At 50.0% G+C, this 23,628-nt stretch overlaps 2 protein-coding genes across 4 annotated transcripts; both read right to left on the bottom strand.

Moving 5' to 3' along the window:
* Positions 1 to 672: 672 nt before the first annotated feature.
* ECM1 (extracellular matrix protein 1) lies at positions 673 to 6,576 on the bottom strand. Of its 3 annotated transcripts, none has more exons than XM_066377359.1 (11): positions 6,375 to 6,576; positions 4,704 to 4,754; positions 4,522 to 4,623; positions 4,292 to 4,369; positions 4,099 to 4,191; positions 3,749 to 3,805; positions 3,115 to 3,431; positions 2,488 to 2,862; positions 1,788 to 2,008; positions 1,533 to 1,620; positions 673 to 1,125 (listed from the first exon to the last, which is right to left on the bottom strand). In XM_066377359.1, exons 1-11 carry the CDS (start codon positions 6,442 to 6,444, stop codon positions 895 to 897), a joined length of 1,683 nt encoding a protein of 560 aa, XP_066233456.1. In that variant the 5' UTR covers positions 6,445 to 6,576; the 3' UTR covers positions 673 to 894. The 3 variants fall into 3 exon arrangements, with proteins under 3 accessions (XP_066233456.1, XP_066233457.1, XP_066233458.1); XM_066377360.1 differs by having other exon boundaries at positions 3,749 to 3,802; XM_066377361.1 differs by lacking the exon at positions 2,488 to 2,862 and having other exon boundaries at positions 6,375 to 6,574.
* A 464-nt stretch (positions 6,577 to 7,040) lies between these two features.
* Positions 7,041 to 22,985, bottom strand: TARS2 (threonyl-tRNA synthetase 2, mitochondrial). The gene is made up of 18 exons (XM_066377358.1): positions 22,850 to 22,985; positions 22,361 to 22,557; positions 21,906 to 22,029; positions 19,167 to 19,291; positions 17,889 to 18,006; positions 17,707 to 17,771; positions 16,969 to 17,047; positions 15,181 to 15,327; positions 14,527 to 14,625; positions 14,014 to 14,228; positions 13,414 to 13,576; positions 13,042 to 13,179; positions 12,802 to 12,879; positions 9,441 to 9,541; positions 9,153 to 9,254; positions 8,905 to 8,977; positions 8,204 to 8,318; positions 7,041 to 7,395 (listed from the first exon to the last, which is right to left on the bottom strand). The coding sequence occupies exons 1-18, from the start codon at positions 22,913 to 22,915 to the stop codon at positions 7,247 to 7,249; spliced, it is 2,154 nt and encodes a 717-aa protein (XP_066233455.1). The 5' UTR covers positions 22,916 to 22,985; the 3' UTR covers positions 7,041 to 7,246.
* Positions 22,986 to 23,628: the final 643 nt, after the last annotated feature.

The raw sequence follows: 23,628 nt of genomic DNA, 5'->3' as shown, positions 1-23,628 counted from the left end.
ACCACCTTGTAGTCCAGCTTAAGTCTGGCAGCCACAGCCCCCTCTTCTCCGCACTGGCCAGACCCTCCGAACTGGCCTCCCAGGTTCCTGCCTGGCTGGCTGGCTGGCTGGCGGCTAGACTTTGTAAAAGGCAAATCTGAATATGTCCTTTGCCTGAAACCGCAGAGGCACCAAGATTTACTTTTAAAACCTGTGGAGGAGGCATTCATGATGCGCCCCTGCTTATCCTTCCAGCCACATCGCGGAGGATCACCATCAGAGAGCCGGCCTCCAGCATTTGTGCTTCTGCGTGGGCGATACTTGCCCCTTGCACCCTCTTCTCTCCTGCAGAAGCTCCGATCTCACCCCGAGGCCTACTCCCGCCTACTTCCTGAGCATACAGGCACACTGGCTGCTCCGTACCATACCACTCACCACACACGCTAGGTTCCTGGAATGTGAGCAGCCTGACAGAAGGGACTAGCGCAGTGGACATTGATAGTTCAATAGATGGATATTGAATGAATGTATGGACTCCAAGGATCAAAAGTGAAGATTAAGACGTGTCAGGGCTGTACTATTTTGGGGGCTCATCAAGGACATGAACCATGCCTTTTTCACTTCTGAATCCTGATAGCCAGCTAAGATGACAATCCTTTCTAAATATGTGAATAAATTAAAGATGACAAATAGTGAAGTTAAGCCTTTTACTTATGGTTCCATCACAGCTCGTGGAAGGACTTCTCAGTCAGTGAGGAAAATGCCAGCAGGCAGGCTTAGGAGGGTGTGTTGTATGTGAGACATTACAGACAATGAGGACGCCAAATCCCAGGGGTGTTTACTGTAATTCGTATTACAGGAGGGTGGGGTGGGGTGGGGTTCCCCCAACCTGATCCTCCTAGGCTCTGGGGTGACTCACTCTTCCTTGGGCTTAGAGGTTGGGCTGATATTTGTCCCCTGAGTTGGGTCCTGCTCTTTGTGGCCCTTGGCATCCCCAGTGTCTCCAGCCACGAGGGCCACATTTTTCAGATAATTAACGTTGAAGCAGTTAATCTGTTCATCCCCAGGACTCAGTTTACAGCAGAAGGCAAGGTCTCGCCAGATGCTACGTTGGCGACCACACAGGTCATTGATGTAGGTTGCTTTCTGATGAAAAGAATAAAGCAGACACAGTGAGGAAGGGGGTTGTAAGAGATCAGAAATGGATACTTGGGTGCCGAGTCCCCCTTCCCTCATCTTCTACCACTCTCTTCCTGGATCCCTTCCCAAGGCCCAGAGAGACTGCAAGGCTGCCTTGCACAGCTAGACTTTCTGGGATGGACAGATGTGCACATCTGGAAATGCCCAGAGCTTAATAGGAACTTAACAGTGGGGAAGCAGGTGAGGTCAGGAATGAGGACTTCTGAAACCAAGAAAAAAGATCTACCCCATTAGTCATTATTTCTGTGGGCTGTTTAGAGGTACTAAAAATAAGGGTAGCATCCAGACCTAACCATCTCCTTTCCCGCCCCGACATTCCCTTGGAGACTGTAACTCTCTGCTCCCACACTCACCTCCTCCTCGGCACAGCAGGCCTGCTCTGGAAGGGGCAGATCACAGCACTGGGCAGTCATGTTTTGGATTAGCCCAGGAATCTGTTTACTATGGTGAGAAAGGGGCAAGGGTAAGGGTCTTCAGGAACCCCCAGGCAATAAAAATGGTGCTTGGAGACCATGATTTTGCTCTTGCCAAGAGTTCCCCAGAGGGTGCCTCAAAAGGGCCGTTTTGAGGAAGGGAAGCGGGTTGGTGAAGAACTGTGCAAGACTTACTGCTTGGTGAGAACTCTTTGGTTTCCACAGAGATGGTCCATGAGGTTGGGGGTGACTCGGCTGAGGTCAATGGTCAAGAGGTCCCGGTCGTAGTTGGGGTACGGAGCCCTATTGGCAAAGCAGTTATCACGAGTAGGGCTAGGTCGGTAGTGGCAACATGAGTAGGGGTGAGTCTTTATAGCCTGTTCCTGTTCACAATATCCATCAAGGGTTTCCTCCCACTGTAGGCCAGAAAGGGGGAAGTCAAAAGCTGGAACACTTGGACCCTTCTCTCCTCACCCTCCACTTCCCTTGTTGCCCCACACTATAAGGTGAGAAATTCCCAACCCCAAGTGCCAAAAGGGCAGGACAAAGAACCAGAGGGCAGGGAGGCAGCTGTGGGTGTGTGGGTTGGGAAGGTGGAGGGTAGAAGCACAGGTGAGGTTCGAGACTGGCCACGGAGATGAGCTGGAATGTAGCTGGATGGATGGACGGCAGACAAGTGCACATGTGAGGTCATGGGTGGAGAAGGCCAGGAATGCAGGATGAAGGCTCAAGATGAACACACTCAGATGATGAGCACAATGGTGGATGGACATTCACAAGCAGATGGATGGGTAGACATGTTCACAGTGGGTAGGTACGTGGAGGAATGGACCAGCAGGATCAGAGGTCAGAGATGGGCGTGCAGGCAGACAGGCTCTCAGGGACACCCACTTACAGCCTTCCGTATGCAGGTGAGGTTGTTCCCCTGGCGGCAGCAGCGCTGGAACAACCCTTCCAGCTGGGTCAGAGCCTGCAGCCGCCTTTGGATGGGGTCAGTAGGTGGGAGGTTGCGTGGCACAGCGCGGAAACGTCTTAAGTAGCAGATGTTCTTGATATTGTCCGATGTTGGTACCCCAGGGGGAAAAGGCAGCTCAGGGCCCAAGAAAATAACTGGCTGGTACTTGGGGCAGGCCTGGAGCTTGTAATGTGGCCGTGGCGCTTCCTCCTGGAAGCAGGAGAATCGAGCCTCCCCCTGCTGTTTGCAGCACCCGTAGGCTCGGGTCTTGACCGAGAACTCGGCCTCACAGAACCGGGTTATTGCGTCCTCCCACTAGAGCAAGAAGGGTGGATCAGCCTAGCACACCATTTTCCACCTTCCTGTCTTCCTCCCAGGATCCAGCAAAGGATCCTGGGCAGGTAGACAGAAAAGAAGCAGAGACTGTCTCTGCTCCCCTGGTGTATCAACATAGGACCAGTGAAAGGGACCTGAAATTCCGGCATACCTAGGCCTCTAGTCTTTAAAACACACACATACTCCTTGGGATTTAAATGACATCCCCAGGACCAAAAGCCCAACCCTTACCACAAGTTTTGCACAGTCCATGCGGTTGGCATAGTTGTGACAGCGGCAGCAGCGGGTATATCCAGTCTCCAACAAATTGAGGGCCTCACCCTGCCGACTAAGGTGGGAGTACCCAGACTGTGGCAGGTTCCAAGGGCCATACAGCACATGCTGACGAGTAGGAAGGCAGATCTGGTCCAGATTGTCTGGAGAAGGCCGCCCAGGGGGGAAGCCATCCAGCCGGTAGCCCCAGCCCCCTTCGGGTCGGCCCTGTTGGCAGTGCTGGGCTGGTTTTGAAGACTCTGGAAGACCTTGATGCATGATGGGAGAGGGCTTTTCTAGAGTGGGGAAAACAGTGGGCAGGCAGGTCATGTGGAAAGATAAAGAAAGGCTGGATGAGTTGGGAGGACAGAAACAACTTGGGGTTGAGGAGAAAGGATTGGGAGGGGATGGGGCAAAAGAAGAATGAATTTGTGGCTCTTCAGATTGAGTGGTTGAAAGGAAAGGAGAACTGAGGCATGAAAGGTGTCCCCCTTAAAGCTCCCCTAAATCAGGCCTGCTCTCCATGCTGCTTCCCAAGGCCCAGGCTTCCTGCACTCCTGCACAAGGTCCTGAGCTTTAACATGGGAATTTACAGACCAGAGCTGTCACTCACCCTCTCCCGGCTGAGGCTGGTGGGTTATTTCCTCCTGTGGTGGGAAAGGTGAGCCTACTGGAGTGGAAGATGATGCATAAGCAAAAATCACGCTGAGATGGCTCTCTAAAGGGAGGGGTCCTGCCCAGTTCCCATACATAGAGAGGAACTCAATAAAGAAGCACATGAAAATAAATGCTATTTTTATGCCATTTAACCTCATAGTTTTATAAAATAGGTATTATTTTCCCAATTTAACAGATGAAGAAACTAAGGCTTGGAGATACAACTCACCCAAGTTTTACACAGAGAGTGAGTGGCAGAGACCCCAAAGCCAGGTGAGAGGGTAATGAGAAGAGGGAGTCACTTACCTTCCTTTTGTTCAATAGGGAGCTGGGCATGGGGCAGCTCTTCCTGGAGAGGGGTGGCTTTCTGGAGGTGAGGCAGGTCTCCTGCATCGCTTCCTGAAAGAGAGAGGGATCCTGAGCACATAACGGAGCAAGGATTGGACTGGTATCAGCAAGAGCATAGTGGGCTGGAGGAGAGGGAATGGCGAGCACTCACCTTGTTTTACAAGGAGTTGTGGGGAGGACAGCTCCTTCTCTAGGTCAAAGAGGGCTTCCAGAGAGTGAGGGGGCTGCACTACAGAAGGGGGAGTATGTGAGTAGCCTACTCCTTCTCCAGCCAGGCCTGGAGAGGAACCAGGGCTTCTTCCCCTCCCTACCTGAAGACGGGGAAGGAAGCCAGACTAAAAACCTGGAGAGGGGACCAAGAAGGACACAGGGTGGACTTACCTTCACTCTGTTCCTCAAAGTGATGGCTGTGTTGAGAGGTATCAGGGTGATCGTTGGGGAGGGCTCGGGTCAGGGGTGGAGCAGGGGGTGCTGCATAGCCAACTAGAGGCAAGAGAAGAGATGGCTAGAGCCTACAGTTCCTACTTAACCCCCAACCCCATGCCAATCCTCCAAACTCTTACCTTCTTGAAGGTACTCTGGCCCCAGCTCCCTCTCCCCTGAGGTCTTGAAGCCTGGAGTGAGGAAGGGTGAGTCAGGGATGGTTTTGAGAGGCCCTTCCTGGCCCTGAGCCTGGGGTGAGGAGGCAGTAGAGGTCAAGAGTATAGGAAAGATGAGCAAGACACCAGAAGCCCCTCTGTATTGCTTCTGCCCCAGATCCCCTAATCCAACCGCCAAACACACCTAGATGTGAATCGCTGGGTTCTGAGAAAGCCTGTGATATTCTGACACCTCACTTCTTTTTTTTTTTTTTTTTTTTTCATTTTTCTGAAGCTGGAAACAGGGAGAGACAGTCAGACAGACTCCCGCATGCACCCGACCGGGATCCACCCGGCACGCCCACCAGGGGCGGTGCTCTGCCCCCCAGGGGGCGATGCTCTGCCCATCCTGGGCGTCGCCATATTGCGACCAGAGCCACTCTAGCGCCTGAGGCAGAGGCCACAGAGCCATCCCCAGCGCCCGGGCCATCTCTGCTCCAATGGAGCCTTGGCTGCGGGAGGGGAAGAGAGAGACAGAGAGGAAAGCGCGGCGGAGGGGTGGAGAAGCAAATGGGCGCTTCTCCCATGTGCCCTGGCCGGGAATCGAACCCTGGTCCTCCGCACGCTAGGCCGACGCTCTACCGCTTAGCCAACTGGCCAGGGCCCTGACACCTCACTTCTACTGAGCTCAAAGCCATGGGTCTCCCAAGTCTGAGCCTAAAGGGAATGTGACATTTGGGGTGGGCAGGAAGGCCCTAATCTTGTCAGTGTCATTACCTCTAGACTTCTAGGCTCTCCTCCCCACAGCCTTTTTGCTGTGATGCTTCCTTGGTTTTAGAGGGTAAAGTCTGAGCCCTGAACTGATTGGAGCCTCATCTGTCCACTTCTGCCTACTCCAGGCAGGCCCTTTAAACATCTTTAGAGCCTACCCAGAAATGTCAGTGCTTCCTTCCCCTTTAGCTAATCCCAGAGCCTCCTTAGTTTAGGTCTCAATTTAGGACTGGGGAACTGGGATGATCCAGGACTGAGGCAAATCACCCCTCAGCCACAGGGAAAGGAAGTGCTTGTAGCTGACCTGAAGCCACAAAGACCAGGACCTAGGAAGGACAGCAAGATGTGGCCCTACAGTGATACAGACTAGATCTACAATGCTCTCCAAGGTTCCTTCAGTGGTGTTTTGTTTGGCATACAAGCAGATACAGTGTGTGTGCTAGACAGAGGGTGGTTGTCTGGTTCCCTGTGGATGGACACCCTTTCAACTCCTCTCCTAACCAAGCAGGCAGTCAGTCAAGACTCTAGGTCAGCAAGCCAGTTTTGAGCAACCTGGAGGTCCTTGTTCCTCTCTTCCCTGCCTAGTAGGTCCTCTATACATCTCCCCCAGGCAGAGGCCCTTCACTCTGTGACTTCATCTCCCCTCCCCCACCCCAGGAGTTGTTCTTTGACTCCAACGTTGTTTCTTGGCAGCAATCTCCTGTGCTGCTGACCCTACTCCCTGGTTGAAGGTTTCAGTGTCCAGGCCCTCCTTGGGCCTGCTCTAAAGGAGTCAAACGGGTAATCAAGCTGCTGGGGATGACCCACCTAGGATGGCTGGACTCAGGCCCCAGGCCCACACTGGCCAGGACCCTTCCCTAAGTGCTGACTCCAGTCCAAACTCACCTCCCTCAGAGGCTACAGAAGCAACAGCCAAACAGGCCAAGACCAAGGCTGCTCTGGACGTGGTCCCCATGCTGGGGCAGACTGGTCCGTGGCCACCCAGGAGGTGAGTCCTCTCAGGCAAATCTGGATTGAAGGGCTGCACTACTGGAGCCTGCTTCTCTGGTTGCTGGTGCTGCTGGAGTGAACCCCAGGCCAGATCCCCTTCCTTTTATCCAGCTGTCTGAGAATAGCTCCCGCCCTCCTCAGCTTCCTGCCTGACTCAGTCTGGGAGCTCCTCCTCTGGCTGCCACTCCTCCCAGACTCACCCTGTGGCATCCTGTGAGGATTGAGAAGAATGGGGGTGATGAGGAGAGCATTTGAGCCCAAGAGAAACTGATCCCAAGAATCATGAAACAAGAGATGTTCGAGAGCTTATTTTGTGCCTCAATTTCTCCGTTTGCACATGGAGAAGGGATCTGATGACCTGCCGAATTGGGGTTGGGGAAATGGGGCATTAAAGAGTTAGAGTGGGGAACAAGACAGCTAGCTGTCCCAGGGGATCCCTGACCAGTGAGAGTCCTGCACTGCCCCTTTTCAATTTCCCCCATGTCCTGGGACAGAAGAGAGGGAGACAGAGCCAAAACTCTTTTTATCACCCCATCAGGAGCCACACATGAAGACACAATCTCAACAGCTTCAAGTTTATTTAGTTTCGCTCTCCTCACATGCAAACAGCTTCCCCCAGACCCAATGTCTTTCCAGGAGGGGAGATTCAGGCTTCCACCTGAGTACTAAAGGGTCTGAGGACCCCAGACTGTCAGTGTAGTTTGGCCTCTCCCGTGTTCAGAGAGGCTGCTGGCCCCTGCACATCTGTCACACCAGCATACAGAAGATCAGAACACTTCTTCGGCGTTGGGGACCCTGGCGCTCTGCAGCTCCAGCAGCCGCCCCACGGCCTCCGTCAAGCCCCATTCTCCCAGCTGGCGGTTAGCTCGGGTCCGAATGCTCACTGTCCTCTCGCTCTGTTCTTTCTGGCCAACCACTGCAGGAAGGGGGAGGCAAATGGATCCATGTGGGATAGCTCCCTTTGCTATGCAGAAATGGGAGACCTGAATCTTTAGGAAGGGTGAGAGCAAAGTGCAGATACAACTTGGGGAAGGATATATTTAGCTGCCTCTGGCTCTGCAGTTCCCTACTCATGATGAGGAGATAAGGCCATGTTCCAGCATTCTCCTATATGTCTTATCACTCCTGGTCAAAGTAGGATCAGCCAAAGAAAGAGACACAAAATCAAGAAGCAGACCCAGAGAAACTGTGCGTGTGTCTGTGAGAACGTTAGAGAAAGGCGGCAGGGGCGGGAGATACGCGCACGTCCCCAGGGCTGCAAGACCAGTGTCAGGAAACCTGGCTGAGGAGTTTCTGCGCCCCGTTTTTAGGGTAGAGCCCTGAATTGTGGAAAATGAAAAAGGAACAAACAGGCAGGGCTAGACTTTCCTCCTAAAGGCCTTTCTCCTCATCCTGTAGGGCTGACTCCATCTAGGTCTAGAATAAACAAAGCGTACTAATTAATGCCTTATTAACCCTTCCGGTCCCTTTCTCTCTGATGCTTCTTTGGCTAATTAACCTAACAGACACCAAGAGCTATGGTGAGGGTCTAAAGAAAACTGCTCTAAGGGTTGGAGGCAGCTGTTGAGGAGAAGAAACCTAGAGTCCAAATGGCTCAGGCATCCTGAATCCCGGCTCCTCTCCAGCTCTGGAACTGAGTCTCAATTAAGCTAAATATGCAGACAATTAAACTTAATAAATAGAAAAGAACAGTGTGCAGGGCGGGTGCTGACCTGGTCACTTACCAAACTGAAAATTGTAGTTGGCAAGCTGAGCCCGGCGGACCCTCCGGCTGAGGGTCAGTTTGGCGTCAGCGTCCAGGTCGCCCATCAGTCCCCTAGCCTGCAGGCTCTGCTGTGCCTGGGACAGGGGTTTGGTGACAGGAACTTAATTCAGTGGAAGGCTGAGGGCCTAGAACAGTTTTACCAATCTTCCCCAAGGCCCCCACCTGTCCCTCTGCCTCTGGGCTCTGTAGTTCTCACACACAACCTCTCCTCAGGCCTCTGCACCAAGGCCCTGCCCTCGACCCCCTGGGCCCAGAAGGTTCTTCATCTGCTTCCTATGGAGCTAGCCAGATGGTAATTCCGGAACTGCCTGCTTCCAGCTGCCACTCTACCCAACCCACTCCTGACTCTGGGACAGCCCATAGCCTGACATCTCTCTAGAAAGGAAAAATAAAAAGGTTTATCCAAGCCCCCTTTTGTGCCAACTGCTTTGTTGTCAGCATTTCATGTATGTTGATTTAGTTTTCCCACATCTCTACAAGGTAGGGATCAGTTTCATTTCTCAGATGTGGGGTTTCCAGCATACAGGCCAGTTGCCATTTAAGCCTAGTCTCGTGGTTCCAAGTGCTGTGCCCTCCCCCTGGCCCATCTGGTCTCTTCATATCCACTCCTCGGGTCCCTATTAGTCTTGTTCAGTCCTGTCCTTTGGCCCAACTCCTCACCTCCCTGGCATATTCCTCTTGCTTGGGCCCCACAGGGATGACCATCACCTGGAATGGGGACAGCCACAGTGGCCTGGTTGGGAGAGAAGAGGGGAGGACAAATTATTTATTCTGGCTCGCACCATGCGTGTGGCTGCAGCTAGCAGATTCAAGGAGGAAACGGAGCTGGAGTGGGAAGGGGACCAGGACCTGGGCGTGCACAATTTGGTCTGAGGGTCAGGACAGATATCTGGAGTCAGAGGTCTCACCATTTCCCCCCACAGCTCTCCGCCAGCACCGCCAACATCCTTTCCACAGAACCTAGAACTGCTCGGTGAATGAGGACTGGACGCTCCAGGGCCCCCGTCTGCCTTGGGGGGAAAAGGGAGGTGGATAAAATGGAGGAAGTGGCACAAGCTGTATAACCAAGATCACCTTCCAGTTTTTAGAAATAGGCCCGGATTTGATTATTTTTAGGGTCAAAGGTAGAAGGGGAAGTTGCTATGCACGTATTCCATGGGAAGCCAAGGGAAAAGGGGACCAGCAAGGTTCTGTACCCCTTGTACTGAAGGTCAAATCTCAGGGGCAGCTGGAAGTCCAGCTGGACTGTCCCACATTGATGCGGCCGACCCAGGGCGTCCTGGAGGTGCACATCGATCTAGAGGAGACAGAAGCGAGTGCATGAGAAAACACGGAACAAGTGTCCTCCATGATCTGTGCCACCCTTTCTACCTATCCATGTCCCAAGCTGAGAGGCACGTTACCTCCTGTATCACTGCGGACTCTGGCAGTGACTCTTAGTGGCTCTTTCTGCTTAATAATGGTATTATAACATTAGGGGACATGGACATTCACCTGAATGACCCACCTTTACCTCCTGGCCTTTCAGTTCCTTGAGCTCCTCATGTCAGAGACCATCACTCTCACCCACACTATGACTATGCCCTTTGTTCTGTCAATGCCCAGAACGGTCGCACTTCTTAAGCAGTCCACTTGCATCGAGTACCGTCTCTTGGTTTTCTAGCACTGACAATTATTCCTATTAACAGTTCTTCAATGTCTAGGTTCCTTAATTCCTCTTTTTCTTGCTGTTTACAGGCCCCTCCCACCTTTGATTCTTCCCCATGAGGCTTTACTCTGCCAGGTTCCCTATATCATTGTTCCTCTGTCACATCCATAAGGCCAAACCCCACCCTGATGGCATCCTCCCCTCCCACATCCTCAGCACTATAACAGAACTGCTCAGTGCTGCCCAACATGCCACACACCACACAGATGCAAAAACAGGGATTGATGCCACCAGGCAGATCATTGTTTTGAACCTCAGCTGGACCTTTGCTGCTGCCCCCAATCCTCTGGTTGCCTTGATCAGTGCTGTGTACTATTCTCCTTGAGGATTCTCAAGTTTTTTCCTCTCTCTTCTTATCTTTATCCCCCTCACTGAAAACTCTCTTTTCCCCCATTCCCATCTGACCAAATGATCCTTTTCTCTATTTCATGGGAAATTCAGGTAATTAATACCACAAATGAGAAGAATGTTTCAACTTCTATCACTATACTCCTTGCACCTACCCCCACCAGCCTTTCTTTCTGCCCCCAAAACAGTGACAAAGCTCCCTTCTGTGGAGGGCTCTCGATCCCACCCTTGAAGCTTCCCCAGGAACCTCCCTCTACTGAAACCCCTTCGACAACTTTCACTTCTCCCTGATCCAAACAGGTGCCTTTCATCACAGCATTGAAACATTCTCAAAGTCTCGCCCCTCATAAACATCTTCTCTGACTACTCAGGCCCTCAGTAATGCTCTTGTGCCTTTGTAAAAGCCAAAGTTCTTGAGTTATGTTCATTCATTCACTTCTGACTCCACCCCCAGTCTCCACATTACCGAAAATGGTCCTGTACAACCTAACAGCCTTGAACTCCACCTACATTCCAGTCCTTGTAGAAACTAGTTTTGCTCCTTTCTCTTTTTCTTTTTTAAAATAGAGAGACAGAGAGAGGAACAGACAGGCAGGAAGGGAGGGAGATGAGAAGCATCAATTCTTTACTGCGGCACCTTACTTATTAATTGATTGCTTTCTCATATGTGCCTTGACTGTAGGCTACAGCAGACCGAATGACCTCTTGCTCAAGCCAGTGATCTTGTGCTCTAGCTGGTGAGCCTTGCTCAAACCAGATGAACCTGCACTCAAGCTGGCGACCTTGAGGTCTCGAACCTGGGTCCTCCGTGTCCCAGTCTGACACTCTATCCACTGCACCACTGCCTGGTCAAGCTTATTATTTTTATTTTTTATGAGAGAGACAGACAGAGAAGTATCAGCTTGTAGTTGTGTTTAGTTGATTATGGGTTCCTTCTCATTAATCAGAATATTCTGACATTCATTGCTTGTAATAAAATACAGGGTGGGGCAAAAAAGCATTTACAGTTGTTCATATGAAAAATTATATAATAATTAATAAATAATAGAAGAGGCCTGACCTGTGGTGGCACAGTGGATAAAATGTTGACCTGGAACAGAGGTTGCCGGTTCAAAACTCTGGCTTGCCCGGTCAAGGCACATATGGGAGTTAATGCTTCCTGCTCCTCCTCCGCTTCTCTCTCTCTCTCTCTCTCTCTCTCTCTCTCTTTTTCTTTCTCCTCCCTCTCTAAAAATGAATAAATAAAATCTAAAAAAACCCCACCAATAATAGAGAAATAAACTGTGTTTTGCATACTCACAACATGACTGGAAATGTTTAAAATGTTGCAAAAATTTTAGTAGAGTGATGTAATAGTTTTTGTAACCAATTTTCTTCTGTCTGCACATAATTTGGATTTCTCAAAATATATTCATTGGTAACTTAAAAAACAAACAAAAAACCAGCCTGACTGGTGGCAGTGCAGTGGATAGAGCATCAGTCTGGAATACTGAGGTCCCAGGTTCGAAACCCCAAGGTTGCCAGCTAGAGTGCGGGCTCATCCACTTGAGCATCGGATTATTGACATGAAGCCAAAAGTCGCTGGCTCAGCTTGACTCCTCATCCCTGGTCAAGGCATGTATGAGAAGCCATCAATAAACAACTACAAGTTGATCCTTCTCATCTCTCTCCTCTCCCTCTCTCTCCCTTCCTGTCTTTCTCTAAAAAAAAAAAAAGAAAAGAAAAGAAAACCTGGCCCTGGACAGTTGGCTCAACAGTGGAGCGTCGGCCTGGTGTGCAGGAGTCCCGGGTTCAATTCCCGGCCAGGGCACACAGGAGAGGCGCCCATCTGCTTCTCCACCCCTCCCCCTCTCCTTCCTCTCTGTCTCTCTCTTCCCTTCCCGCAGCGAGGCTCCATTGGAGCAAAGATGGCCCGGGCGCTGGGGATGGCTCTGTGGCCTCTGCCTCAGGCGCTAGAATGGCTCTGGACACAACAGAGCGACGCCCCAGAGGGGCAGAGCATCTCCCCCTGGTGGTGGGCATGCCGGGTGGATTCCGGTTGGGCGCATGCAGGAGTCTGTCTGACTGCCTCCCCGTTTCCAGCTTCGGAAAAATGAAAAAAAAGAAAACCTAACAGCCTTTTTACTAAATCCAGCAGACACTTTTCAGCTCTTTTATCCCCTAACTTCTTTCACTTCTTCTAACTCGCCATGTGAGTTTCCACCCTTCCCCCAGCCCTTGCCTACACTGTTCCCTCTTGAAACACCTTTCCACCTGGCCAACAATCATGGTTCGGTCAGAAAGAGTCCTGCAGGAAGCCTTTCCTGATGGTCCTGAGTAACCTGCCCCCTTAGCACCTACAGTCCCACAGCCCTCATTAGACCGTAAGTCCCACGGGGACAGTAACTGTGTCACTCTTCTTTACATCCTACACAGTTAAAAATTTTTTGTTTTTATCTGTTAAATATTTAATAAAATAAAACAAGAAGTGAATAAATAAAACTCCAAAGTCTTTAGCTTACCTTAGGCCCATAGAAGGCACCATCTCCAGGGTTGAGGTCCCAGGGTTCTCCAAATTCTTCCAGGGCCTGCTGAAGGACCTTTGTGAGGGAATGAGACAAAAGGGGACTTGATGAGCAACATATCCTTCCTGTCCCCTACAAGTGACCCTCTCAGCATATGCCTGTACTAAGGCCTCTAATTCCAATCTGTCTCCCCTTCAGAGGTGGTATACCTGCCTTTGCTCCCTACCACCTGCTCACCTGCTCAGCCTGGTCCCAAAGATATGACTCTCCCAGGAAGCCAGATGGCCGGGTGGACAGTGCCAGCCGGAAGGAGAAGCCAAGGACAGTGTAGACAGAGCGGAGGAAGTCAAGGCAGCCTCGGATCTCTGCTTCCAGCTGGGGATGGGGGATGGAAGGGAAGTAAGGGTGGGTAAGCCATGTGCCAGCTAGAGCTCTGAGGTGACGGTAGTTCGGGAGAAACAGGAGGCAAAAACATAAAGGAAAGGTGGGGATAGCACATAGCTGAACAGCAGTATCTAAAGAGGGCAACCACAGGTCAGGAATGTTGGCTGATTCAAAGGGAGAGCAGAAGGTGGTTAAAAATATCTGGTGGGGCTGGGGAAAGGCCACCTGATCCGGTGCACAGAAGATGTGAGCGTCATCCTGCTGGAAGCACCGCAGCCGGGTCAGTCCTCCCAGACTGCCAGAGGCCTCAGCTCTGTGCAGGACCCCAAAGTCTGCTAGACGCACAGGCAGCTCTCGCCAGGATCTGGGCCGGTGGGCGAACATCAGGCTGAGGTTGAGGTGGGGAGGTGTCAGTGCCACAGGGAAACTGGCTCCTAATGTCTGCTCCTCTGCTCAATCAGATTGCCTCCTTTCCCTGCACCGTCAGCTAAGGACCCTCCAGTCTTGGTGTGCCCCCTCCCCCAAGTCCTGTCAATCCTGTTCATCACAACTGGAGCAATACATGGCTCCAAGGGAACGTCTCAGTAACAATAAAAATCATCATTTACTGTGACAGCAACTCTGAACCCTTGATGTTACACATAAGAACTGAGGCTTGCAGTGGTAAATCATATTCCCAAATTCACATGATTAGCTACAGGGCACATTTAAGATGCAAATTACGTGCCCCAATACTCTCCCCAGGTGCTTCTATTACTCAATGTTTAGCAACCCAGGTGCATGACCCCACCCTGGGAGGACCCCAGCCTTCTGGCTCAAGCTCACCAGTGTGCAGGACAGTTCATGGGCTTGAGGGCAAGTGTATCTACGAGATGGCTGGTAGGGCCCCTCTGGGAGCTGGCAGGCCTGGCAGAGCCTGGGGACTGCAGGGCAAACATGTCCTCCTGATAGTGCTCCCAGTGCCCTGACAGTTTCCAGAGTTTTGTAGAAAACAGTGTGGGTGTTTTCACTTCCAAGAAACCACGGCAGGTGTACTCGGCCTGGAAAGGAGGGGACAGACGTGAAAGTCAAAGTGACTGGGAAAAGAGAAGGGAGGGTGGCAGCTGTGTGATTCTCCTGGGTCCTCAGGTCATGCTGATCACATCCGTAACCTACGAAGTATCATGTTAACTATCTGTGCTCCCCCATGGTAGACCACGCATTCCCAGTGTCATGATAAAAATCACCAGCACTTTACAATATTTATGTTTGTTTCTAATTCCCCTTCTTAACACTTGGCTTCTTTAAGACCCTCAGCCCCTCCCTGGACTTCCTTCTCCCAGATGTGTGTCCCCTTACCCTAATAAAAGACACCAGAGCATTGTACACCCTTGTCCCCCGAGGCAGGAAGAAGCAGCTCCCAGGACTAAGTTCATGGAAGAAGAAGAGCTCCTGTTCCTAGGGTTAGGAAGGCAGTGGTCACTTCAAGGGAGAAGCAGGGGCTTTGGAATCCAGAAGAAATAAGTGATAAAGTGCTCAGTCTGGGCCCTGGTTGGTTGGCTCAGTGGTAAAGTGTCGGCCTGGTGTCTGAAGTCCGGGGTTCGATTCCCAGCCAGGGCACACAGGAGAAGTGCCCATCTGCTTCTCCACCCTTCCCTCTCTTCTTTCTCTCTGTCTCTCTCTTTCCTCCCTGCAGCCAAGGCTCCATTGGAGCAAAGTTGGCCCCGGGCGCTGAGGATGGCTCCATGGCCTCCGCCTTAGGTGCTAGAATGGCTCCGGTTGCAACGGAGCAACAGCCCAAATGGGCAGAGCATTACTCCCTGGTGGGCATGCTGGGTAGATCCCGGTCAGGTGCATGCAGGAGTCTGTCTCTCTGCCTCCCCACTTCTCACTTCAGAAAAAGACAAAAAAAAAGTGCTCAGTCTGTTGGATTCTGAATCTGCTCCCAACTTCACAATCAGGTTCCTTCATCTCATTCCAACCCTTATCACAGCCCGTTCAAAATCTCTGTACCTTCCCAATGCGCCGGTGGTCCCGCAGCTCTGCTTCCTCCCTCCACTCTTCCCAGGCCCTCAGCTCCTTTGCTGTGGGGAAGGAAATTCCAGACACTCTCTGCAGGGTCTCTGGGGCACCTGAAGACTTCCACAAGGATGATGAGTTCTGTGGGAGGACACAGGGTGTCAAAGGGAAGATGGAGAGGACTGAAGCAATTCAAACTCTCTTGCAAACCTCAAATGATACTCTCAGTGTAAGCACCACAGATAATGCACTACCTTCCCCACAGTCAACACCAGCTGGCTGGTCCTCCAGACCCCCCCTTGCCATGTTTATAGCTTTGGAGGTGTCTGACTCTTGACTTCCTCATTATGTCTTCCTCAGACCTAACTTTATCCTGCCACTTCTTTTTCTCCCCATTTTCAGTACCCCTGTACTTAGCTCCTTCATCTTATTTTTTTAATTTAGAAATTAAATTTAACAGGGTGACATTGATCAATAAGAGTGCATAGGTCGTGGCCGGATAACTCTATTGGTTAGAACATCGCCCGAAGTGCAGAGGTTGCTGGCTCAATCCCTGGTCAGGGCACATACAGGAATGAATTGATGTCCCTGTCTGTCTCCCTTCCTCTCTCTAAAAAAAAAAATCAATAAATTTAAAAAAAATTAAAAATAAATAAATAAAATTTTTTTAAAAAAGTGCATACATAGGTTTCAGGTGAACATCTCCATGGCATCTGAACTCATTTTCCAGCACCATATATTTGTCCCCCCTTCTAAACAATGACTATGCAGACAGGTATCCAATCCAGTGCTTTTTGTTCGACATATGGTCCTCTCTCTTTGCTCTCTGCTCCCATTCCATCTAATAACTCACCTTGCCCAGGAACAGTATTTTCATACATGCCTGTCACATGGTACTCCATACCCCTCTATTCACAGAAGCCTTCCCTACATGACCTTGTCCAGCCTGTCCACAACCCCCTCCATCTCCTTCAGCACTGAGGTTCAACTATGAAATCTGAGTTGGTTTCTGGGTCCTGGCACGGTGCCCAGTATCTGCCATCACACTCAAAGTCTCTAGAACAGTGGTTTTCAATCTTTTCACACTTAGGAACCAGTGAAAATAGAATAATTGTAGGGATCACTAAAGCAAAAAATCACCCTGAGCACAAGTGAAATTTAATTAAGATCACTGGGTCTATATAGGGGGTCCTTGGGTTACGGCACAGTTCTGTTCCTACAACAGTGACATAACCTGAATTTTGGTGTAATTCGAAATACACCCAAGTCTAATACAAATGGAACACCTGCACTTTTAACAGTTCAAAATAGTAAGCATACTAGGGGACGCCAACTCCCTCACTCATATACCGTGTTACTACATACTCTTCCACCACATGAAACCAAACTAGTTCAACCAGGTAGTCCATAAGTACAACACTAACGGCATAAGCCGAAACACTCACGTCTAAATTTTTTAAAGTTTTTATGGGAGTGAGCATCATAAACTCAAAACGTCGTATGTCGAGACTGTCATAACCTGAGGACCCCTGTAATCTTCATAAAACATCAGGGTGGATACCTCTTTCGTGGACCATCACAAAATTTCTGGTGGACCCATCCAAGGACTGGTGGTTGAAAAACACTGCTCTAGTAAGAAGGGACTAAGTAGCTTTCTCCTTCTGGATTCCCTGCTTAGCTATCAGAGTATAGAAGGAGCTGAAAGAGAGGATTATCTTCCTATTTCCCCTGTTCACTCCAGTGAAAACAGGAGTCCTCCCTAACCCTGTCCTTACAACTGACCGTGAGCAGCTTCAGTCCTCCAATCTGTCCAGTATGCCGAAGGTGGGGGCCCCGGCAAAGATCAACCAACATGCCACACCTGAGAGAAGGAAGGGACCAGTTAGTGGTTTCCAAATTCTTGAGCTTCTAGTTTTCTCTCTTATAACCTTTAGCCGACAGAAAAAGAAAGTAAAGGAAACGGCTCTACAGAGACCAATGAGAGGTAAAAAGCAACTCTTGTTCCCAATCCTTTTTCTGGAGCAACAGATTACCTTCTCTTTTTTTCCTTTTTTTTTAAGTGAGAGGAGGAGAAATAGAGAGACAGACTTCCACAAGCACCCCTCCAGGATCCACCCAGCAAGCCCTGTCTGGGGCTGATGCTCAAATCAAGTGAGTTATCCTCAGCGCCTCAGCCCAATGCTAAGATCAATCAGGCCACAGGCTGAGAGAAGAGAAGAGAAGAGAAGAGAAGAGAAGAGAAGAGAAGAGAAGAGAAGAGAAGAGAAGAGAAGAGAAGAGAAGAGAAGAGAAGAGAGAAGAGAGAAGGGGGTGTGGGAGGGGAAGAGCAGATGGTCACTTCTCATGTGTGCCCTGACCGGGGATTGAACCTGAGATGTCTGTACCACAGGCTGACCCTCTACCCGCTGAGAAAACTGGCCAGGGCCAGATTACCTTCTATCTTCTTTCTCTTATCCCACTCTGACTCTCATCGGTATATCCCCCCCCCTTCCCGTTTCCCTCCATCTTGACAACTCTCACCCATACACTGTTGCTGTTGGACCTGTCACCTTCTCCTCGATCAGGCGAAGCTTAAAGGGGTTATCCTGGAAGAAGGGATGAGTGAAGACAGGCCTTTATCCCTGTCTTCCTATAAAGACATCCTGGGAGAGAGCCACCCCTTCCCTATTGCCTCCTCCTAAAACTGTGCATTTCCATCCCACCTTGAATAGCTGGCGAAGCTGATCCTGGGAAGCCTCTAGCCTCCGGAAGGGCTGAGCAGCAGCTGCAAGTTCCTGGCAAATTCGCTCCAGAGCAGGCAGCTCTGAGCCCCGGAGAGCCCTGGGAAGATGAGAATCAGTGGGTTTTCACCCTCTAAGAAGAATCACCTGGGTGACATACCTAGGGGGTGAAATCCTGCCCTCCAGAAACATCTAGAACTATTTTCTCTTAGACAAATTAAGAGAAAACATAAATAAGAAATCAAGGCCCTGGCTGGTTGGCTCAGCGGTAGAGCGTCGGCCTGGCGTGCAGGGGACCCGGGTTCGATTCCCGGCCAGGGCACATAGGAGAAGCGCCCATTTGCTTCTCCACCCCTCCTCCTTCCTCTCTGTCTCTCTCTTCCCCTCCCGCAGCCAAGGCTCCATTGGAGCATAGATGGCCCAGGCGCTGGGGTTGGCTCCTTGGCCTCTGCCCCAGGCGCTAGAGTGGCTCTGGTCGCGGCAGAGCAATGCCCCGGAGGGGCAGAGCGTCGCCCCCTGGTGGGCGTGCCAGGTGGATCCCGGTCGGGCGCATGCGGGAGTCTGTCTGACTGTCTCTCCCCATTTCCAGCTTCAGAAAAATACAAAAAAAAAAAAAAAAAAAAAAAAAAGAAATCAAGTTCAAAATTTATAAGTTAGAGCAAATGCTCTAAGTATAAAATTAAAAGTAGAGGCAGGCAATCTGGATGGACAAAATTAAAGCAACAGTAACGAAGAATGAAGTAAAAGTTGTGGAACTCCTAAAGGGTAGGGAAAATCAGCTTCAAGAAGAATTAAACAGAAGAGAAAGAACACAGACTAATGGAGAAAGTGGTACCAAAACCACAGTGGACACCTGGAGGCCCTTCCCCCAGCTTGCTCTTCCAAACTGAACATGCCCAATGCCCCAGAAAGGGCCTCAGAGACCATCCCAGTAAAAGGGTACAAACTTTCAGTTATAAGATGAATAAGGTCTGAGGAACTAAAGCATAGCATGGTGACTATGGTTGATAATTCTGTATTATATCACCGAAATTGCTAAAAGTAGATCTTACGTGTTTTCACACACAAAAAAGTGAGGTGATGGATTAATTATCTGGTTGTGGGAATCCTTTCACAATGTATATAAATATTAAATTATCACACTGTATACTTTCAAAAAATTATAATTTTGTCAATTAAAACTCAAAAACATCTGAAAAAGAGTAAGGTGTAGTCTCTGAAAAGGGAACCAACATTCTTCTCCTTCCTTGCACCACTCACCGTTCCTTTCCCAGGAAGAAATCATGGAAGAAGCCACATTCTGTGCTTGGACCTTGGCAGAGGACAGCACCTAGTAGTTGTTCAGCTGCTGCCCCTAGGACATGGGTGCTGGAGTGCCAAAACACCTGGATTCCCAAGAAAAAAGTTCATGAGTTCATAACTTTCTCTCTCTTTTTTTTTTTTTTTTTGTATTTTTTTGAAGTTAGAAGCAAGGAGGCAGAGAGATAGACTCCCACATGCGCCTGACCAGGATCCACCCGGTGTGCCCACTAGGGGGCATTGCCCCTCTGCAATCAAGCCATTCTAGCGTCTGAGGCAGAGGCCACGGAGCCATCCTCAGTGCCAGGGCCAACTTTGCTCCAATGGAGCCTTGGCTGCAGGAGGGTAAGAGATAGAGAGAAAGGAAGGGGGGAGGGGGGAGAAGCAAATGGGCGCTTCTGCTGTGTGCCCTGGCCGGAAATCGAACCTGGGACTTCCACACGCCGGGCTGATGCTCTACCACTGAGCTAGCCGGCCAGGGCCCATAACCTTCTCCTTTCATCTCTAGCTCTCTGAGTCTCTCCTCTGAGAAGCTGGTGTGAAACTAATATGGGTCTTCTAGGAATAACTACCATGTAAAGGAGGTGGTGACCATTACCTAGTAAAAAGAAAAAAAAAACTGAATAGATAAGAAAGCAGAAGTCAGCAGAAGCAGTGCAAAGAAAAGCGTACCCACCAGCCCCACAGAGGCCAGCCAGTCTTCCTTTGCTCTCCTATAACATCTCCTTTTAGGGCTTCAGAGAAAACTACTTTGTTAGACTGATTCTTAAAGTTCTGCTCAGTCTTTTAGTCCTTTTTTTTTTTTTTCTCTATCCCAGGAATCCAGTGTAATGCAACCACTGCTTTAGAATGTAGTCATGCCTGACCTGTGATGGTGCAGTGAATAAAGCGTCGACCTGGAAATGCTGAGGTCGCCGGTTTGAAACCCTGGGCTTGCCTGGTCAAGGACACTTGGGAGTTGATGCTTCCAGCTCCTCCCCCGCTTCTCTCTCTGTCTCTCCCTCTCCTCTCTAAAATGAATAAATAATTAAAAAAAAAAATAGAATGTAGTCACCATTTACACACAGATAATATAAGAACTCCATTTTTTTTTTTGCATCCTAATAGATGAGGTGTACATTACCTAAGTGGACACGAAGAGGACAAAATAGGGAGCAGGCCAGGTTGCATGCTCAGTTGTGGAAGCCACATCAGAATTATTATTATTATTTCAAGATTTTATTTATTGATTTTAGAGGAGAGAGAGAGAAAGCAGGGAAGAGCAGAAAGCATCAATTAACAGTAGCTTTTTTTTTGACAGAGACAGAGAGAAAGAGAGGGACAGACAGACAGGAAGGGAGAGAGATGAGAAGCATCAATTCTTCATTGCGCCACCTTAGTTGTTCATTGATTGCTTTCTCATATGTGCCTTGACTGAGGGGCTACAGCAGAGCGAGTGATCCCTTGTTCAAGCCAGTGATCTTGGGCTCAAGCCAGCGACCTTTGGGGTCTCGAACCTGGGTCCTCTACGTCCCAGTCCAATGCTCTATCCACTGTACCACCACCTGGTCAGGCAATAGTTGCTTCTTGTATGTGCCTTGACCAGGCAAGCCTGGGGTTTCCAACCAGTGAACTCAGCATTCCAGGTTGATGCTTTACCCACTGCACCACCACAAGTCAGGCCTTGTTAGAATTAAATACATACTACAGATGACTTATAATGGGTGTCTCAAGAACTTGGGGCCACTGAATTGGCATATCATCCTTTTGTTTCCAACTTATTCTCTCCCTTTCACTAACACAAATGATGTCTGCTTATAACAGACCTAAGCTACATATAAAAACTTTCCTTGGCCCTGGCTGGTTGGCTCAGTGGTAGAGTGTCGGCCTGGCATGCAGGAGTCCCAGGTTCGATTCCCGGACAGGGCACACAGGAGAGGTGCCCATCTGCTTCTCCACCCCTCCCCCTCTCCTTCCTCTCTGTCTCTCTCTTCCCCTCCTGCAGCCAAGGCTCCATTGGAGCAAAGTTGGCCCGGGCGCTGAGCATGGCTCTATGGCCTCTGCCTCAGGTGCTAGAATGGCTCTGGTTGCAACAGAGCAATGCCCCGGATCGGCAGAGCATCGCCCCCTGGTGGACATGCTGGGTGGATTCTGGTCAGGCACATGCGGGAATCTGTCTGACTGCCTCCCTGTTTCCAACTTCAGAAAAATACAAAACAAACAAACAAACAAAAGCTTTCCTCATGAGTTTCCAGTTTAGCTAGAAATAGTCAAGATAAGCAATCTGTGGCAGGCCTCCTTCCCAAGTGTAAATGGAGAAACTGAGGCAAAAGAAATAAATGTTAGAAACATCCACTTAAATATCTCAGTTCAGCCTGACCAGGTGGTGGCACAGTGGATAGAGCGTCGGACTGGGATGCGGAAGGACCCAGGTTCGAGACCCCTAGGTTGCCAGCTTGAGCAAGGGCTCATCAGCTTAGACCCTAGGCTCCTGGCTCCAGCAGGGGGTTACTCAGTCTGCTGAAGGCCCGCGGTCAAGGCACATGTGAGAAAGCAATCAATGAACAACTAAGAAGTCGCAAAGCGCAACGAGAAACTGATGATTGATGCTTCTCATCTCTCTCCATTCCTGTCTGTCTGTCCCTGTCTATCTCTTCCTCTGTAAAAAAAAAAAAAAAAATCTCAGTTCAGTAGCCACTGTATTTGCAATAAGAAACTTACTGCTTTCCCCTCTGCAGAATCAAAGGTCAGAAATCTGAGGTCAGAATCTTTCTCCAAGGGTCGCTCCAAATCATAAAGTTCTCCATTCACTTGAGCAGCCACTGCAGTATTTGCCAGTGTTGAACTTCAGCAGTGGAGGTGGGGTACAGAGAAGAAAAAGGACAGGGTTACAATCCACAATGAAAAAGAAGGCCTAACCTCTTAGCAACTCCAAACTTGCAAAGGACAAATACATTACCAGAGCAATAGACCCTATTATTCCTCCCACCCCACAAAGGTAACAGAGAAAGGGCAGAGATCCTGAAATTAACGCTGACAAAAAACCGAATCCTTAGGAAAAGCCATCTATATAGATGAGATGGAACAGAAACAAGCAGTTTTCTTTCCCTGCTCATGTCCAAAGGAAGTGCAAAGGTAGAAGGATAATGCTGGAAGGTAGAAAATAGGCCTTGTACCTGATCTGCTGGGCTAGTTGGTAAGGGGTTGTGTTCCATGCCACAGCCTCCACTTTCTGGCCTCCGGGGAGTGCTACCGTGATAGTCCGGTGTTCCTTCTGTGCCACGCTTGCTAATCTCTTTGTTTGGGCAGCCCATAGCTTCTCGAACAGGCCAAGCCGCTCTACCAACCAGTGTGGAGGCGCTGGCACAGCTGCCTGGAGGGAAAGATGTTAGCAGGTAACACACATCCCTTCAGTTATTCTTGGGGTTAGGGATGATGGGAGAGAATATTTAAGAGGCCGTGATTCTAATCTCCAGTTTTTAAAAGGGCTGACTGACACAGGGACCCTGCGTTCGGGGTTCTACACGCCCCAAGAAAAAAAGTGCGTCAAAGGGCTAGGGAAGCGGCGTCCAGAGACTTAGTGCGGGAGCGGTGCCGGCAGGCTGGGTTGAGAGCCTACACCTTGGACTTTGGACTGGTTTGTAACTTTTGGGTATTTCACGCACCGTGTGAAGCTCGCAGGCTTGTAACCCTGAGGCCCGGAGCCGGAGCCACCTCTGACACAGTCCCATGTTCCTCGAGACCCGTGCCTACATCCTCAAATGCTCCCCCTCTTCTCTTTCACCAGATTCCTCATTGGCTCCTAGCCCAATAATACCGATGCCTATTGGTTATTACAGCTGCCACTCAGGCCTCGGACCACCCTTAGGAACTGCAAAGAGATACACCCCTCACAGCACCAGAAGCGATGTTCGTGGTTCCGGCTGACCGGAAGACCTACACTGATACACCGACAATCCCGAGACCTGCAGTTTCAGATCAAAGTAGCAATAAGGTGTCCTGCGGCTTTGAGGACGGGAGCAGGAAAACGCTAGAGAGAGTGGGAGAAAAACGGACCGGAAAGGGTAGTTAGTAATTTCCTTTAACCATAAGGTGTTGTTGTTTTTAAAATTATTTTTATTCATTTTGGAGACGAGAGAGAGAGAGAGAGAGAGAGAGAGAGAGAGAGAGGAAGGTGGGGAGGAGCAGGAAGCATCAACTCCCATATGTTCCTTGACCAGGCAAGCCCAGGGTTCCAAACTGGCGACCTCAGAGTTCCAGGTCAAGGCTTTATCCACTGCGCCACCACAGGTCAGGCAAGGTGTTGTTTTTTTTTAAAAAAACAAAAACATAGTCTTTACTGTCAGGTAGAAAACACTTAAGACCCCGCAGACGTCCCCAAACTACGGCCCAGGGGGCGCATGCGGCCTCCTGAGGCCATTTATCTGGGCACTTCCGGAAGGGG

Source organism: Saccopteryx leptura, chromosome 3 (genome assembly GCF_036850995.1).
Source record: "Saccopteryx leptura isolate mSacLep1 chromosome 3, mSacLep1_pri_phased_curated, whole genome shotgun sequence".
Taxonomy (NCBI): Eukaryota; Metazoa; Chordata; class Mammalia; order Chiroptera; family Emballonuridae; genus Saccopteryx; species Saccopteryx leptura.
This window is presented reverse-complemented; position numbering and strand designations above follow the sequence as displayed.

Excerpts from the sequence above, each read along its gene's own strand:
- ECM1 (XM_066377359.1), bottom strand. The coding sequence starts at position 6,444 with ATGGGGACCACGTCCAGAGCAGCCTTGGTCTTGGCCTGTTTGGCTGTT. Across the intron at positions 4,624-4,703 it reads GCCAGAGTACCTTCAAGAAG|TTGGCTATGCAGCACCCCCT; the intron begins GTAAGAGTTTGG and ends TCTTGCCTCTAG. Across the intron at positions 2,009-2,487 it reads TCACCTGCATACGGAAGGCT|TGGGAGGAAACCCTTGATGG; the intron begins GTAAGTGGGTGT and ends TCTGGCCTACAG.
- TARS2 (XM_066377358.1), bottom strand. The coding sequence starts at position 22,915 with ATGGGACTGTGTCAGAGGTGGCTCCGGCTCCGGGCCTCAGGGTTACAA. Across the intron at positions 17,772-17,888 it reads AGCTTCGCCAGCTATTCAAG|GATAACCCCTTTAAGCTTCG; the intron begins GTGGGATGGAAA and ends CCCTTCTTCCAG. Across the intron at positions 17,048-17,706 it reads CCAACAGCAACAGTGTATGG|GTGTGGCATGTTGGTTGATC; the intron begins GTGAGAGTTGTC and ends TCCTTCTCTCAG.